The sequence below is a fragment of the Callorhinus ursinus genome, unplaced genomic scaffold (assembly GCF_003265705.2).
Source record: "Callorhinus ursinus isolate GAN/ISIS: 27379988/994484 unplaced genomic scaffold, GSC_fseal_2.0 scaffold6, whole genome shotgun sequence".
In the NCBI taxonomy this organism is placed as follows: domain Eukaryota; kingdom Metazoa; phylum Chordata; class Mammalia; order Carnivora; family Otariidae; genus Callorhinus; species Callorhinus ursinus.
In genome coordinates, this window is record NW_027397068.1 from 6768846 (window position 1) to 6786956 (window position 18111).

Here is an 18111-nt window from a genome sequence, read left to right on the forward strand (position 1 = left end):
TTAAAAGCTTTGTTTAAAGTATCTAGATGCCATTTGCTCACCACCTTGCTCAGAAATTCTATTTTTTGAACTCCAAGATAACATGGATACTTCACATAAGATTCTTGCTATTGTAACATCAATCATTTTTCTTTTATTGTTCAAAATTAATGATCAAATATAACTTGTATTCTGTTTCACCTACATTTTGAGAAACAAAATTTTCAAAGACGCAGGCCACCAAATGGAAAGATAGTTGAAATTTGTCAAAATTATAAGTTCTCTAAAAAAAATTGTAAGTTCCCTTATAGTAAGTTTTATAATTAGTGTCATCTATGTTCTCCACTTGGATAGGCAATGTGTACATTTACACTGACACATTTTTATGCAGGCTATATTTTCTTTATATATCAAACCACTGTGCCTTCTACTGACCTATCTTTCATAAAACATTTAAACTGCCATATTCCAAGTATAAATCCCATTAAGCTTCTAAGGATAACCAGCAGATCACATTAATCTTCATGTATTTCTAAAGGTTTTCTTTTTTAAGATTTTATTTATTTATTTGACAGAGGGAGACATAGCGAGAGCAGGGACACAAGCAGGGGGAGTGGGAGAGGGAGAAGAAGGCTTCCCGTGGAGCAGGGAGCCTGATGTGGGACTCGATCCCAGGACCCTGGGATCATGACCTGAGCCGAAGGCAGACGCTTAACGACTGAGCCACCCAGGTGCCCCTCTAAAGGTTTTCTTATTTTCCCCTCCAAACTGAGTGATGTAGAGACACCCAGTGACAAAGCACAAGGTATATTTAAAAATAAGTATTTATTAATACCTGGGTAGCATTTCTTACTTCTATTTAGACACCTATGGTTTCATACATATTTAAAACATCTAGTCCTAACATGCAGCCCCAAAAGAGACCTCACTTGTACAGATCAAGACCAACATAACAAACAGTAATTATCCTACTAGTTAGTTACTATTAAATAGCTTCAATGGTAAGTTCTGTATGTCAGGCATTATGTAGTAATACACTTAAGCCAGTATTTGTGAGAACTGGAGTACAGCAACAACTGAATATGAACGGAATAATTTAATTCATGATCTTAGCCAAGTAAGTTTCAGACAGTAATGTCACTGTTAGCATAAATACTGATTGTGCTTCCCAAGGACAAGATCTACCAAAGAAAATGTAGCTTAATATACCTGTTTAAAATTAGATTTGAGATTTCAATTAGAATTTTAATTTCTAAAACTTAAAGAAGTTACTTGCCAAAAAGATCCTTTAAAAAATCAATTGCCATATTTCATTAAGATTTACATTAAATTGACATCCTAAATTAAGAAAATGTCTGAGTGTTAAGAGACTTACAACTTTACAACAATGAGCAAGACAATGACAAACTCCATACTTTGAACTCTTCATATAGTGACAGTCAGCTAAGGTGATGACAGAAGTTTCAAAATTGTCAAATATATAATTGATGTATACCTGTTTGGGTACGTGTAGTTTTTCAGATTTGGGATTTTCTTTGGTATTAGTCTCTTCTTGAGTAGTCAAAGGTGCATCAATATCCTCCTCACCTTCAAAATCATCACTGTAATTTTCTGAAGAAAATAATTTTTAAAAAATACAAGGATCACACTATCAAAAAAGTCATATTCCAGGAAAAGACTGTTGATTTCCAAAGGAAGGAGTCTGCATAAGAGTATTTTATTGAAATATTAACATAAAGCTATCTTTAGAGGATATACTTTTTTGGGGGAAGATTTTTTGTGTGTGTGAAGATTTAATGAGAATTCAATTCATAAGACTTAGGTTTACTTCTAGTTATAAGAGTTTTAAATTTTTAATCTTTTATATTATTAACTAATAAAACATTTCTAGAGCTGTCCAAAAATTTTTTTATCTTTAAACCAAAGTTTAATGCTTATTTTTTAAAGACAAAGTCTCAAATAGCTTACTTACAAAAGATAGCACTTCTGTGAAATCTTGACATTCTTAAACAAAAGGTTGGATTTGCTTATTTTTTTAAAGTTGATTTTTTTGGTCTCTGTAGGTATCTCTAATGTAAGCCTGAAACAGTACTTATGAAAGCTCTATCTCTAATCCTTCCCTCAGGTAAATACTGGCTCTATATGATCTCTATTATTTCCCAATCCTGGGCACTTCTCAGCTTAAATCCCCAATTATATCTCAATGAATTTACACCAGAAGGGAAAGGTGTGTCCATGTTAATATGATGCCATAACACTACTTACGGGTAAGATGGGGTAGGGGCTATCTGGCCAGGGTCTCTAAGCCAATTTTTAACGTGTTGTTTATAGCCTTTAAATCAAAAGACAAGAGATCTGTGACCTTTTCAGAGTGGAAACCATCATTTCATAAATAAACACAATCCTAATTGTATTTTAAAAATTAGATCACATTCAGAAACAGGATGGCTTGATGAAAGAAAGATGTACGAAGTACTGGAGAGTCTGCTCTGGAATGGCTGTCTTTTCTTAGAATGGAGTGCAGAACCTGAGTGCAATTAATAACGAAAGTCTGGGAATGAATTTGAGAGGGCTTACGAGTTAACAGAGATGGTCCCAATGACATCGACCTACAGAAACATCTCCATTTTAGTTCATAAGGAAGACAAGGTGGGTATTGTACCTTAGGTAAATAAACTACCTTAGTTGGTTAACTACATCGGTATCTATATTCTGAGGCTGAGAAGCTCACCTTTGTTTCTCTTCCGTATGAGAAAGAACAGTTTCGGATTTTCTAAATATCAGCAGACATAATTAAATTCACAAAACAGTTATCAAGATATTATTTTGTATTAGACATACTTCTAGGTGCTAAAACCAATATAACATGATTAAAATTCTAATGTCCTAGGTGGGAATCACTGAATTTTAAGTAACCTCAAAGATCAGACTTATTTAAGTATAGATGATGAACAAGGAGAGAGGAAATATGGGAGGTTATGACAATGAACTTAGACAACTACATGGGATTTGAGAACTACTTGAAATCAATGGAAAGGGAAGTAGTATTTGTGTGACTACAAAGAGGCAGTGTAAGAAACAGTTTAAATAGTACAGTATAGTGCTTAAAAGCATGACTAGGAGCCAGAAGGCTTGGATTTAATTCCTGGTTCTACTACTTTTAGCGTAGAAACACTGGCAAGTCACATACCCTCTCAACCTCATTTTTCCCATCTGTATAAAGTGGGGATGATAATAGTACTTATCTCAAAGGACTGCTGAGAAGATTAAAAGTTAAAGCTCTTAGAACAGTGGCTTGTGGGGCACCTGGGTGGCTCAGTCGTTAAGCGTCTGCCTTCGGCTCAGGTCATGATCCCAGGGTCCTGGGATCGAGCCCCGCATCGGGCTCCCTGCTCAGCGGGAAGCCTGCTTGTCCCTCTCCCACTCCCCCTGCTTGTGTTCCCTCTCTCACTGTGTCTCTCTCTGTCAAATAAATAAATAAAATCTTAAAAAAAAAAGAACAGTGGCTTGTATATAATATTCCCTATTTATAAGCATTAGCCATTATGTTTAGTAGTAATAATGACTTTCGTTAGTATTATAACTAGTGTTGCATTTAATCTAAATCATAAGTTAATAAGGCCAAATATTATTTCTGAATGGGAAAAGTGCTAATGTGTATTTTTCAATATTGCATTTTGTTAACTGTATTTTGTAACTGAATAGTCTAGAGGCAAATACTGTAACATACAAATGACCAATCCCTTCTCTAGGAATTTGTCATGAATAAACTAGATTTGAGGTAAGAAGGAAAAGTCACTGGAAGATACAGACAGAAAGGACACAGCAGAGAAATGAATGGAAATAAAACAGCACATATCAGAGATTTCAGAAACATCAAGGCCAATTAAGTTTATATAAAAATCTAAGAATAAAACCACATTGAGAAGGTGGTTCTCATATGACAAATCTCAGATAATATGCAGGCTCTTCCACATTGTTTTGGAAAACAATGAGGGTATTAATTTGCTGTGTTCCAACCTTTTTGGGAGGAAGATGTTGTACATTCAAGGTACTATTTCTATTATTATATTCCCTAACTTTATAACTTGAAAATGTTATTTGCATAAATAGAAGTTTTTAAAATTGAGGTAAAGTTAATAAAAGTCAATATAAAAGATCTGAATGATAGATTTTGGAGATATTTTTCATTCTTTGTTGGAAAATTTAGCTGCAAATTTAAGTATGATCCAACCTATAGGACTTTCTCCTCTACTATGTTGGATTTCAAGAACTTTGCAAACAACGAGTAAACTGGACAAAATATATGAAACAACTATTTACAGACATCGGACAATTGGCAGCACAAAACTGTGATTCCTAAGAAAAGATAAACAAGTGGGGTGAAGAAAAGATAAACAAGTGGGGTGAGCCCTACAGTTACTTGAAGGTACATAAATTCAGGAATGTTAAGCAGGGAGGGGGAGATCAGGACAGTCTCACTGTGTTAAGGTGACAGAGATAAGAGTTCAGAAAGGCTGAGCTGATTAGAAGTTGCAGGGCAGTAACAGAGGAAACACTTACGTAGAAATAGAGCTCTAAAGATCTACACGGAGTCTCCCTGAGTCTTTGCGGAATACTAAGCCATATTTGTATAGTTTGAGCAACTGGAAAGCTATAGGCTAGAAAATTCACAGGCTTCACACAAGAAAGAGAGACTCTGGAGTTCTAACCAGCTTGAGTGGGAAAAAAAATCCTCATTGTTTAGTAGGGTCATTCAGTAGAAACCTCAGAAAGGCCGAGCCTTAGTACTAGTGTCAAGCTGTACTAGGAAAGGCTACTCAAGACTTCCCTTAACAAAGCATAAGAAAAGCCTTGGAAGGATCAAGCTAGCAAGGTCAATTATCTGCCAGAACAAAGCTCAACACTTTTTATAGGAAAAAAAACCAAAATCCAGACACTCAACAATATAAAAATCTACAATATCCAACATCCAATAAAAAAAATCACTACAAGGAGAAGCACTATTCAATAGAAGGAGACCCCGAAATGTACAAACATTGGGATCAGGAGAATATACTAATGTTAAGGACTTGGGGGGAAAAAAAACATGAGAAAAGATACAAAAGAGATTTAAAAAAAACTGCAAAATGAACTTCTAGATTGAAAGAAAAAAAAAGATTCAATGAATTAACAGAAGATCAAAGGAAAGAAGAAAAACAATCAGTAAACTTGAAGACACAGCAGTAAAAACAAGTGCACAGAGAAGAAAAAAGCTTTAAAAAATGAAAGAGTCTTTAGTGACCTACGGGACAAAAAACCATCTAACACAATTGTGATTAGGGTCAGAAGGCAGGGGATGAGAGAAATAATATTTGAAGAATTAGTGAGTGGACAAAACATATTTTTCATTTTGATGGAAACTACAAATCCACAGATCAATGCTCAACCACCTCCAAGCAGGATAAATACAAGAAAAGTCACACCAAGATACACCATCATCAAACTGCCACAATACCAGGCTAAAAATCTTAGACACAGATTTCTGTGTAGGGGGTCAGCATCCCCAACTCCCATGTTGTGCAGGGGTCAACTGTATTTGAAAGTTGCTAAGACAGTAGATCTTAAAAGTTCTTATCTCAAAGAAAAAATGTTTTTCTTGGTACTGGTTATAGATGTTAACTAGACTTGTGGTGATTTCACAGTGTATTAAAGCAGTATGTTGTACACCTGAAAATAATATAATGTTATATATCACTTATACTTCAATATAAAAATTTTTTTAAATTCATTTTAAATAAGAAGTTAAAAAATACCCTCAAATCTACAAAGAATACAAAAAACTGGGAATGATAAATATGTGGATAAATGTTTTTATATGAATATACATTTTTTATATCCTTAAAAATTTTTTAGACTATTAAAAGCAATATTAATTATAATAATAATAGTAACAATAATACATCCCAGGGTTTTAAGATATATAGAAGAAAAATGTATGACAAAATAGCAAAAAGGTTGGGGGAGTTTACTGTTTTTAAGACTCATATAAAGTGGTATAATGTTATTTGAAAATAGACTGTATTCAATAAGATAAAGATGCATGTTATGAATCATAGAGAAACTTAGAAAAAAAATACAACAAAGAGGTACAACTAACAAGCCCAAAGAAGGGATAAAATGGAATGTTATAAATACTCAATCCAATAGACTGCAGGACGAAATCAACACAACCACCAAATGGCCAAAGAGTAAAAAACCATACCAATGAATATATTTTTATAAAGGTAGAAACATTTCAATTAAAAGTCAGAGATTGTTAGATTGGACAAAAAAAGGAAAATCCAGCTATATGCTAACTATGAGAAAATCATTTTAAATATAAAAACAAGGACACGTTAAAAGTCAAAGGTAGAAAAAGAAATACCTGAGCTATGCTTTAGAGACATTGGTCCTGGCTCCATAGATTCCTCTAGCCCTTTTCCTGTCTTCCTAATTGGTCCACTGCCCACTCCCAACAAATGAGGCAGCAGTGCACTTTCAATCATTTCTTAGCAGCTCAGACTGTAACATAGGCAGTTCACTCTACCTGATCAAGGCTCTTTCAAAGATATGGTTTTACTTTTATTTTTCTATCAATGTCTTTATTAATAGTTATATTATCAAGTATTGTACATTTTTAAACCAATGAAATTACCTGCCAATTCTTCATGTTTCGATTCATTCTCATGTTTATCTTCACTTAGTTCTATATTAGCTTGATTACTGAAAGAAAATTTACTTAATTAATTAATTTAAAAGATTTTATTTATTTATTTGACAGAGAGAGACACAGCGAGAGAGGGAACACAAGCAGGGGGAGTGGGAGAGGGAGAAGCAGGCTTCCCGCGGAGCAGGGAGCCCGATGCGGGGCTCGATCCCAGCACCCTGGGATCATGACATGAGCTGAAGGCAGACGCTTAACAACTGAGCCACCCAGGTGTCCCCAAATTTACTTAATTTAGTATTAAACGCTAATAATACATTTCCATGGATTCTTTCACATAGATTTTTTAAAAATCTCTAGCATTATACTTTTCTTCTCAAGTACTCTTATTTTAACAAAAACTAAAAATCTGGGAGTTATAAAGGAAATGTTTTGAAAATAAAGGATCCTCATAGCCTAATTGAAGCTATCAAATTAATACAAAGAAAAAAATGCCATAACTTTATACACAAATACACACAATTTTATACATAAGTGTATTTACATGTCTCAGGGCCCAGATATCCTTTCTACACTAAAGATTAGGAATTGACCACATGAGACCCAATGAAGTCTACATGGAGGCCAGAAAAAAAATGTCAAGTTCAGCATTTACCTGTTAATAAGCAATATAATCATGACATAGAGGCTGAATAGGAACCTTAAACCAATAAAATCTCAGAAAAGTAACAAAGGAGCTTAAGTAAATTTTAATTATATTGGGTTAGTTCATATACTGCTTTCTTTCAAACCAAGGAATCCTCCCTTTTTACAGTCTATCAACCCTGTCTTTAGTGAGATTATCAGCAAATCCAAGAAGCTATAACTATAATAATAACAGCAGCAACAATATTCTATACACAATGTTATTTAGCACTCTGACTCGCCTGTCCTAAAGCAGAAATATGACTAGTTAAGAATACTGTTAAGAAATAAAAAGGGGCACCTGGGTGGCCCTGTCGTTAAGTGTCTGCCTTCAGCTCGGGTCATGATCCCAGGCTCCCGGGATCAAGCCCCGCATCAGGCTCCCTGCTCGGTGGGAAACATGCTTCTCCCTCTCCCACTCCCCCTGCTTGTGTTCCCTCTCTCGCTGAGTCTCTCTCTGTCAAATAAATAAATAAAATCTTTAAAAAAAAAAAAAAAAGAAATAAAGAAAGTTAAGAAATATTACAAAGGGGCCAAAACTTGTAGCCAACTTGTGTATACTTAATCTGTGTTGCTACTACTGGGAGAGGCAATCACCAAGGGCCCTGAGTGTCCCTGCATGTTCTTGTGGGGTACACCAAGAACACAAAGCACAAACCTCTCTTTCCTAGGTTATTTCCCAAGATTGTGTTTGCAGAGTGCAACCCTGAGAGATGAGGCAGTATCTCCTTCCAGAAAAGAAGCAGGCTTATTTCCTCTTACTATAAAAGCAATGGATTCCCCAAGCTCAGTGCTCGTCTCCTATAAAGCAACCCACTGCCCATGCAGATAGCCATCATAGACCCCCCATGTTGCCTCCACATGCTTTGTGGAGCATGGGGGAACTGAGGTAAATAAACATGAAACTCAGATATGGCTTTTATTGTGAGAAATAAAGTCCTTTGTTTCTGACCCAGGAATCTTGTGTCTGTTGTCAGCATCCATAAAACGGGCAGGGTAACTTGTTAGCTTACAAACAGGGTAAAAATCTCAAACCCTACAAAATTCATGAAAGTCACTGTACTGCTTTATCCATGGTCTGTAAGAAACTAAGCATCCTAAGGAGGCCAGGTACTCTAATAACAAGAGGTAATGATTCTCCTCACCCTTAGTTTAATTATAGTTTGGTGTTCTTAAAATCTTGAAGTTGTAATCTGGCTTCCATTTATAATTTTTTTTTTTTTAAGATTTTATTTGAGAGAGAGAAAGAAAGGGAGAGATCACAAGTAGGCAGACAGGTAGGCAAAGGGAGGGGGAGAAGCAGACTCCCCACTGAACAGGGAGCCCGATGTGGGACTCAATCCCAGGACGCTGGGATCATGACCGGAGCTGAAGGCAGCTGCTTAACGACTGAGCCACCCAGGTGCCCCTCCATTTATAATTTTAAAAGGTCAAAGGTCTACTGTACTTACAGAAGGCCAGCTCAGTCAACTAGTAGGGTTTTCAGGATAAACAAGGTGTCCTGATAATCATCAGGGTCAACCATATACAAAGGGAGGACGGAGACAAAACCTGTCTTGACTCCCTGGTTCACCCTTTTATTTCTTTCTCTGAGTTTATGACAGCTACCTGAACTCTCTTATTTACTTCATCTGTGGAAAATCACTTAAGAAGCTACTTTCCTAGTAAGGTCTTTTTGCAGTGCACCATTAGTCTCAGTAGCATCACACGCATGACATTTCAGATACCTGGATGCAGAGTGGGCTCTTAAACACAAATCAACATATTCCATTCATATATTAGGGAAGCCAGGATCAAACAATGAACATAGAAAAGAGATAAAAATAAGGGATGCTTGGGTGGCTCAGTTGTTAAGCGTCTGCCTTCGGCTCAGGTCATGGTCCCAGGGTCCTGGGATGGAGTCCCGCATCGGGCTCCCTGCTCCACAGGAAGCCTGCTTCTCCCTCTCCCACTCCCCCTGCTTGTGTACCTGCTTTCACTATCTCTCTCTGTCAAATAAATAAATTAAAAAAATAGAGAGAGAAAAATATAGAAATCATTTAATGATTAGTTGGTATTGTACATACATTACCTATGTAAAGCTTTAAATTGTGTGGAGTCATTAGAATCCAGTTCCTTATTTAATCTTGAATAATCAATGGAAGATGTTAAGCCTTCCTCAAGCCTGGCAAAAAATTGCTCTTTTTCTTCTTGTTCTTCTAATGTGTCCAATTCCAATCCAAGAACACTATGATTGAGTTCAGAAACTACTATCTCTAAATGAAAAGGACAAATATACCTTATTAATATGCAGAATTTTGAATTTTGATAAAATGTGAATGATGCATTTATTGATATTAGTAAAATTTAAAAAATTTAAAACATACTTTACTTAATCTCTCACCCACTACATATAGACTCCTATTCATAATCAGTATGTAAGGTTATAAGGCTTCCCTCAAGATCTAATTCTAAACCTTCTAGGAAGGTATTAAGAATGTCTACATGCTTCAGTAAAGGAGGGTCCTAGATACAGGTTAGTTCTTATAAAAATTTTAATTAAATTAATAGTATAATTATAGTATTTAATTAAGCACAGTAATTAATATGTCAACTCGTATCCCTCACGTTTCTTACCATTTGTTTCTAAGCTGTCAATACTTAAGATAGAGGTTCCACTGCTCTGAAGAAACTGAATCCTTTCAGCAGACTCTGCTTCTATTTCCATAATAGGCTGAGAAGGCCTCTTTGCTTTCAGATAGCTTACATTTGTTCCAAGCAGTCCTAGGGATGGGATTTAAGATATAGCTGGATATTTATGTTCAGAAAACTGTTCTGACCACTATGTATTAACCAGTAAAACTGTTATACTTTTTTTTCCCGTTATGCTAATTTTGTAGACAGAAGCTACAAAATAAATCTGGTCTATTAAATAAGAATCCATCAGACCTAAAATTCACAAAAGAAAAATTGTAACACTATTTATCTGCATTGTATCTTAATAAATAATCTCAAAAGTTTACATGAGACAAAATTTTAAAAATTACTTTGAAGCACAATTATTTAATACTGTATACCATGCCACTTTAAAGAGTATCTTCTGCCTTATGTGAAGGAAGAATAGGTGAACTAGAAAAGGGAGACAACTCCAGGCAGGACGGAGACAAGGTACAAAGGGTCAGCAATGGGAGGGCAGGCAACACTGGAGGATGCAAAAGGCCAGTGAGGTTGAATCTAGAGAGTGAGGGTGAGTCCAGGTGGAAATGAGCCCAGAGCAGGAGTCAATGGTCAGACCAGGCCAGTACTCATAGCCATGGATAGCATTTTTCTCTTTATGCCAAAAACACTAGAAAACACTGAAAAAGCTATACAAAATTCAAAATTTGTCATAATAGCATATATTTGTTATAAAAAAGTGAAAAACAGAGAAGTCAATTACATTGTGTATATATTAAGATTAGAAGAATATCACTTTTGCTTAGAAGGAAGTCTTATTAAGAAGTCAAAAATTCTGGAAATAAGACAAAACCAGAGTGGGAGACAAACCATAAGAGACTCTTAATCTCAGGAAACAAACTGAGGGTTGCTGGAGTGGAGGAGGGTGGGAGGGATGGGGTGGCTGGGTGATGGACACTGGGGAGGGTATGTGCTATGGTGAGCGCTGTGAATTGTGTAAGACTGTTGAATCACAGACCTGTACCCCTGAAACAAATAATACATTATGTGTTAATAAAAAAAATTCACAAATTCTGAACTGGAGGGTTCAGAGAAATAAGTCAATCAGAGAAAGATAATCATATGCTTTCACTCATATGTGGAATATAAGAAATAGTGCAGAGGATCATAGGGACAGGGAGGGAAAACTGAATGGGAAGAAATCAGAGAGGGAGACAAACCATGAGAGACTTTGGACTCTGGGAAACAAACTGAGGGCTGTGGAAAGGGAGCTGGGTGGGGGGATGAGGTAACCGGGTGATGGGCGTTAAGGAGGGCACGTGTGGTGATGAGCAATGGGTGTTATATGCAACTAATGAATCGTTGAACACTACACCAAAAACTAATGATGTAATATATGTTGGCTAATTTAATTTAAATTTAAAAAAAAGAAAAAAAAAGTCAAGTTCTGACTTCAGTTTCCTAATTAGTATCCTCCTGAAAAGGATTCCAATCTATTTTTTTATGGCTTTGTGTGAATAATGGTTTTATAGATCAAATAATAACTTAACTTCCATGGTTGCAGAAAATCAAGAGATGTTATCTATAGACACTTCAAATGAAAAAGTGCATGCCATGGTTGGGGTGCTGTTGTGGTGCCTATGTGGGTCTCACCTTGGCTCTGAAGCTGGACCCAGGGATGTGACCCATACTAACTGAGCTCACAAAAGACTAATGACCAAAACCCAGATCCCATTTAGTTATTCATAATGAAGAGTATGACCAGTAGAAGGATTTGATTGTTTCATCCTCTAGGCAGAACATTTCATCCTTATGGCAATTGAAAGAGAAAATTATAAGGTTGAAGTAGCTCAATGTTGATGTTTAATGATGTCTAAGATTGGGGCGCCTGGGTGGCTCAGTCGTTAAGCGTCTGCCTTCGGCTCAGGTCATGATCCCAGGGTCCTGGGATTGAGCCCCATGTCCGGCTCCCTGCTCAGTGGGAAGCCTGCTTCTTCCTCTCCCACTCCCCCTGCTTGTGTTCCCTCACTCGCTGTCTCTCTCTCTGTCAAAAAATAAATAAAATCTTTAAAAAAACAAATGATGTCTAAGATTGGTAATGCATTCCTCTCCTCAAGAGGGTGTTTACTTCCCCCTCAGAAGCTTCTACATTCTTGATGGCAGGAATCCTATCTTGTCTGTATACTAGTGCCTAGTACGCCCAACACAACATGAACTCAGCAATATTTGTGATTGAACCAGGGACCAGATTATGTCCTTGCATGGAGAAACCCTCTCCTCAGTATTTAAATGGATGTCGTCAAAGTTTGCTTCTTAAATATCCTTCTTTGAATCTTTTACTAATCAAATCCATTCTGATTGATAAATTCTTTCTTAAAAATTAATACCTTTGGTCAGGTTACATTCAAGTGTTGGCCCAGGACCTAGTCTTTCCCTTTGGGATGAGTATGCACATTCTATCTCTGATTCATTACTTTCTAGAAAGAGACTATAATGCTAATTAAGTCTCAAATCTCTGTGAACAATTCCAATGGTACTTCATCATGTAATATTCTTTTCAAGCACCAACAGGGAAAAGATTCTAAAAAAGAATTCTTTGCATGCAAACTTTAGCACTGTTATGTGGTTGGGGGATTTAGGAAAAAATGCACTGCATTTTTCAATAAGGTACTTCCTTATTTATAGTTTTAAGAACAGAAAAATGACTATCAAATTTACTCTAACATTCATTTATTAAATACATTTATTATTTATTTACTGTTGGGGTCAGGCGATACAAACAAAAAGAAGTGTTTCCCGCCCTCACAAAACTCCCAACCTCAGGCGTAACCCTACAGGTAATGAATATCAGCACAATGTGTAAGTGCTATTGTGGTGTTTTGAAATCAAAACAAAGAAGAAAATAATTATGCTGAAAAGGGAGCTGGAAGAGTTAGGAAAGAAAGATGAGAAAAGGCAGTCTAGTGGTGAGAAAGCATGAGCTAATGCCCAGAGGCACAGAGTCAATGATGTTTCCAGGAGACAGGGAATAACTAAGTATAGCTGGGGCATGGGAAGCTAGAAAGGAGGGTCCTCTTCAGATGATGCAGAGCCTTAGTAGGCACATTAAGGAATTTGGGCTTAATTTCATGGGGAAAAACAAAAGCTATGGGGCAAATTTCCCCCCTAGGATAGAACAATCCTCTAAGTTTATAAAATGCTGCTTAATGATCCATAAATAGTACAAACCTAGGTTAAGAGAAGTAGTCTAGGGTTCCTTATGGATACGGCAGTATCATATACAGCAGTTATACCAAAGCAAATACTCCAGAGAGTACTTTTCCATTTGTGAAGAGGTGACTAAGAACAGTTTGGGGAAAGGTATACACATATGTCAGGCAAGATCATTAATGAGTTCTTTACCATTAAGGCAATAAATTACTTTTTTTACTACTGTTATTAAGAGACTGTGATACCAAAAATCTAAAGATTTGTTAAAATATTCCCAATGTAATGGCATTAATACATTGTCAGAATATTTTATTAAATCACCTTAAGTCAATTTACCATTATACATGACAATGTAGAAATATACATGTATTATTCATCATCTTAATTTGAGTAAATATAAAATTATCCCAATGTAATATAACCTGATAATGCAGAAACATCATAGATTCTCAATCACATAATAAATACATAATGAAGTGAATATGAAAATTCAAGGTTCAAAAAGTCACGCTACTAGTATTATTTTCTTTATATGTGTATAGTCCAATAACAAAATCCCAGAATTAAAAAAGTCTTGACTGACCCCTTGTGGTCAAATAATTTGGAATAAAAAAATCAGCAGTATTTACCACCATCTTCAAAATCATCTTCAGTTATCCACCATGGCACTGCATCTTTCTTTTTCACTTCTCTTTTAGGTTGTCTAGGTGTTTTGTTTGAATTCTCAAAAGAATCATCTGAAAGCTAAATCAGATACAAGCTACTGAATTAAAACTCGAGAATCCCACATTCATCACTAAAAATGTTTCTTTTAGTTCTTTCACAGTTCAGCTATCATGTACATAAACAATATTCTCAGCAACAACATGTAAATTTGTCCTTTTAAACATACGTGGCTAAAATAACTTAAAAATCAAGCACACATCTCTGAACATCAATTTCATGTCTAGAGTTAAATAAGTAAGCTAACCAGGGAGAAAACATCAACGATAACAACAAAGAAATAAAGAAAACTTATCAAGAAACTCGATCAAGAAGGGGAAGAAAAGAATTATGCTATCCTCTTCTAGACATTCTCTAGGGTCTAAGAATAAATAATGACTGAGCAAAGTTACCCATCACTCTCAAAGAGCACAAAATTCTAAGATGAACTGAATTTCAGGTGTTTACCAGAAAAATTAGCATTTTGTCACAATGATTAATAAACTTTAATAAACTTTTATTTGTCTTTTTCTACTCTTCAGGTCCAAATTTCAGTACAATCCTAAATCCCCTAGTCTAATCCTAACTGACCCACCGCCACCACTCTCAGTCAGTAACTTGGCCTCTCTCTTCACTGAGAAAATAAAGACCTTCAGTCAAAAACCACCCTCCTTTCCCTTACTCCACCATCACACTCACCTGTAAAGACACTGCTTTCCTCTCTCAGAAAAGAAATTCTTTCCTCCACACCAAGGAGAACTTGAAGAGGGGTCAATCACTTCCTACCTTTCTAGGTTCTTATTTCCTTGGTCATCCCATGTCATCTCTGTTTCTGCACTTCCTCCTCTTTCTCCCCTCCCTCCTTCCCTCAGGTTATAAACCAGCTCATCTCTGTAACCTCAGGCCATAGCACAACTGTGAAACAGAAGAATGAACATTCAGTTCTACTTCACCTTTTTTTAAAAAAGCAAAGCAGGGAGCACCTGGGTGGCTCAGAGTCGCTGAGTGTCTGCGTTCGGCTCAGGTCATGATCCCAGGTTCCTGGGATGGAGCCCCCCCCCCCCATCGGGCTCCCTGCTCGGCGGGAAGCCTGCTTCTCCCTCTCCCACTCCTCCTGCTTGTGTTCCCTCTCTCGCTGTGCCTCTGTCAAATAAATAAATAAAATCTTTTAAAAAAAGCAAAGCAAAACAAAACAAACAAGATCCTTATTCCTACCTCCCCTTTATTCTACCTATTACTTTTTCTGTGTATTTCTTGAGTTTACTGCTCAACCCTTTAAAATCTGGTTCCCTTCCCAAAGAGCTCTCCTCCAGGTTCCAAGACTCCTAAATGCCACAAATAAAGGACCTCTGCCAGTCATCTTCCCTGATCACATCATGGAATTTGATACCGGTGACTGACTCTTCCTGAAACTCTGTATCTTTGATTTCACAGCATCACTTCCTCCAAGTTATACTTCAGTTCTGTGACCTTTCCCACCTGTTTATTTTAATAAGTCTTGGTTCTTTTGCCCATTTCTTTACACTAGACTTCCCCAGGACTCTGTGCTTGTCCTTTTTATCTTCACTCTACACACTTTTTCTGGAGAAGAAACCAACATTTATTCCATGCCTGCTATATGTCAGGATATATAACCAGGTTCTCAATCTTTAAGCAATTCAATCAAGATTTATTGATGGGGAAACAAGCTCAGGGAGGTTAAGCAACTTGCCCCACTTGCTACTGTTAGTGTTACACACCTGGGATTCAGACCGAGGTCTGAGAACACCTGTTCACTTTCCACTATACTGCGTGGTCCCAGAACTGGGACAATGTCACCAGGATGCCCTTTTAAACCTCCAAGATGACAATGCACAAATTTCCACCTGCCAACGAAACAACTCTATCTTAGTGACTTAAAATAAAGTCAATTTTAAAATGTTCAAAAAGAAATCATTGTCTTTCCTGACAATTAGGCAGGAAGAGGGGAAGAGGGAAGGAAAAGTATTCTTTATCTGAATTTCAGTTCCATTACTTTCCACTCAGTCTCTAAACTTGATCATCACCTTGAAATGTTCCATTTCTCTCTCCTCCCTATATCTCACTGTTCACCAAATTCTGACAATCTGCCTCAAACTTAGTCTATTCCTCTTAAGCCCCATGGACAGATAAGAATGTGGAAGGAATATAGGTTTTGGGGGCCGGACAGATCTGAGTTCAAATTTTAACTTCAAAATATACTAGTTGTTGCTTAGGGAAAATTATCCTCTCTTTTCAGCTTGTTCATCTGTTAAAAAATAGTCATAGTACCACTGACCTTGCAACCTTGTGACAAAGATCAGAAAATGAAATGCAGAGTGCTCACCCTATCATCTAATATATAGTAGGTAGTCTCACTTTTGATAATCTTCCACACTGCTTTCCAGATTCCTATCATTAAAAACAAAAGACAAAAGCTGGTCCCCAGCGAATAACCGTACTCTGGTGAGCATATGGAGAAACTGGAATCCTAATATACTAATACACAGCTGGTGGGAATGTAAAATGGCACAGCTACTTTAGAAACAGCCTGGCCATTCCTCAAAAGGTTAAACATCGAGTCACCATATGACCGACGATTTCTACTACTATGTATACACACAACAGAAATGAAAACATACATCCACACAAAAACTTGTACATGACTTTTAATTGCAGCTTATTTATAAATGCCAAAAAGTGGAAAGACCTCAATGTTCATCAACTGATGTGTGGATAAACAAACAAAATGTGGTAAACCCATACAATGGAATGTTATTCAGCTATAAAAAGCAATGAAGTACTGATAGATGCCACCAAATGGATGAACCTTGTTTCAACCTATGTTGAATGGAAGAAACCAGTCACAAAAGACCACATATTGTATGATTCCATGTCTATGAAATGTCTATAACAAGCATATATTCAGAGACAGGAAGTGGATTAGTGGTGCCAAAGGCTGGAGAAGGGGGTAATTGCTAATGGGTACAGGTTTTCTTTTGAGGATGATAAAAGTGTTCTAAAAGTGATTGTGGTATTGGTTGCATTGCTGTGAACAAACTAAAAAACACTGAATTGTACACTTCACTTTTTTTTTTTTTTAAGTAGGCTCCATGCTGGGCCTTCCCCCTCACCGCCAACATGGGGCTTGAACTCACAAACCTGAGCTCAAGACCTTAACTGAGATCAAAAGTCAGACACTTAACCAACTGAGCCACCCAGGCACCCCTGAATTATACACTTTAAATGGGTGAATTGTATGGTATATGATAACTCAATAAAGCTTTGGAAGAAAAAAAAAAAAGCTGGTCCCACCAATCTCCTTATAAACAGAGATATGTAAGCCATATCACTGAACAAACTATTTGAACAGTAATGTAGCAAAATGACTAAAGAAGTTAGCATGACTCTAAAATCATGGTTTTCATTATTTAAAAAAAACCGAGATGCTGCCTTATCCAAATCTCTAGCATAAGATAAAAGCTTTTACCAGTTGAGCCTGAATATGAGAGAAAGAGTGGGAGGGAGGGAGGGTGTTGAAAGGGAGGTAAATGAGGGGCAGAAGAGAAAAAAAATTGGCCTGTACTGCTTTTCATCTTTTACAGTGAAAATACTTCCTATAATTTTCAAAATGTACCCATATTTAAAATTTAAAAAATCAGTTTTCAAACGGGAAGTGAGATTCTTATCCTGAGTGTCTATTACATTCAGATAATCATTAGATGCTTTTTTATTTTTTTTATTTATTTTAAGATTTTATTTATTTGACAGCGAGAAAGACAGTGAGAGAGGGAACACAGGCAGGGGGAGCGGGAGAGGGAGAAGCAGGCTTCCTGCTGAGCAGGGAGCCCGATGCGGGTCTCGATCCCAGGATCCTGGGACCATGACCTGAGCCGAAGGCAGACGCTTAACAACTGAGCCACCCAGGCAGCCCTAGATGCTTTTTAAAATCCTTACAACAATCCTACAAAGTAGGCATTACTTTTTCCTGTTGATGAAACTGAGGTTTTCTACTACACCCTACATCTAAATCCCCTTTATGAACAAGAATGTTAGTATAATCGCTTAAAATGTGACTCCTGAATGCTCTACAAGGCCTATTTATAAATACATAGGATATAGTGCAACCCTCTCATTTATTCATTCAGCCAGTACTTACTAAGCATCTATTCGGTACAGCAGGTACAGCAGTGAACATA

At 36.7% G+C, this 18111-nt stretch overlaps 1 protein-coding gene across 4 annotated transcripts in view; it reads right to left on the reverse strand.

Moving 5' to 3' along the window:
- CEP162 (centrosomal protein 162) overlaps positions 1 to 18111 on the reverse strand; it is a 98906-nt gene that overhangs the window by 70841 nt on the left and 9954 nt on the right. For 3 of the 4 annotated variants that reach the window (XM_073893582.1, XM_025862078.2, XM_073893581.1), the window contains exons 3-7: positions 13843 to 13957; positions 9965 to 10111; positions 9420 to 9603; positions 6656 to 6723; positions 1475 to 1590 (exon numbers count right to left, since the gene is read on the reverse strand). In XM_073893582.1, the coding sequence (XP_073749683.1) occupies positions 1475 to 1590; positions 6656 to 6723; positions 9420 to 9603; positions 9965 to 10111; positions 13843 to 13957 (630 nt within the window). Of the gene's footprint in view, positions 1 to 1474; positions 1591 to 6655; positions 6724 to 9419; positions 9604 to 9964; positions 10112 to 13231; positions 13343 to 13842; positions 13960 to 18111 lie in introns of those variants that run through there. The other variant, XM_073893583.1, reaches the window with a different exon arrangement.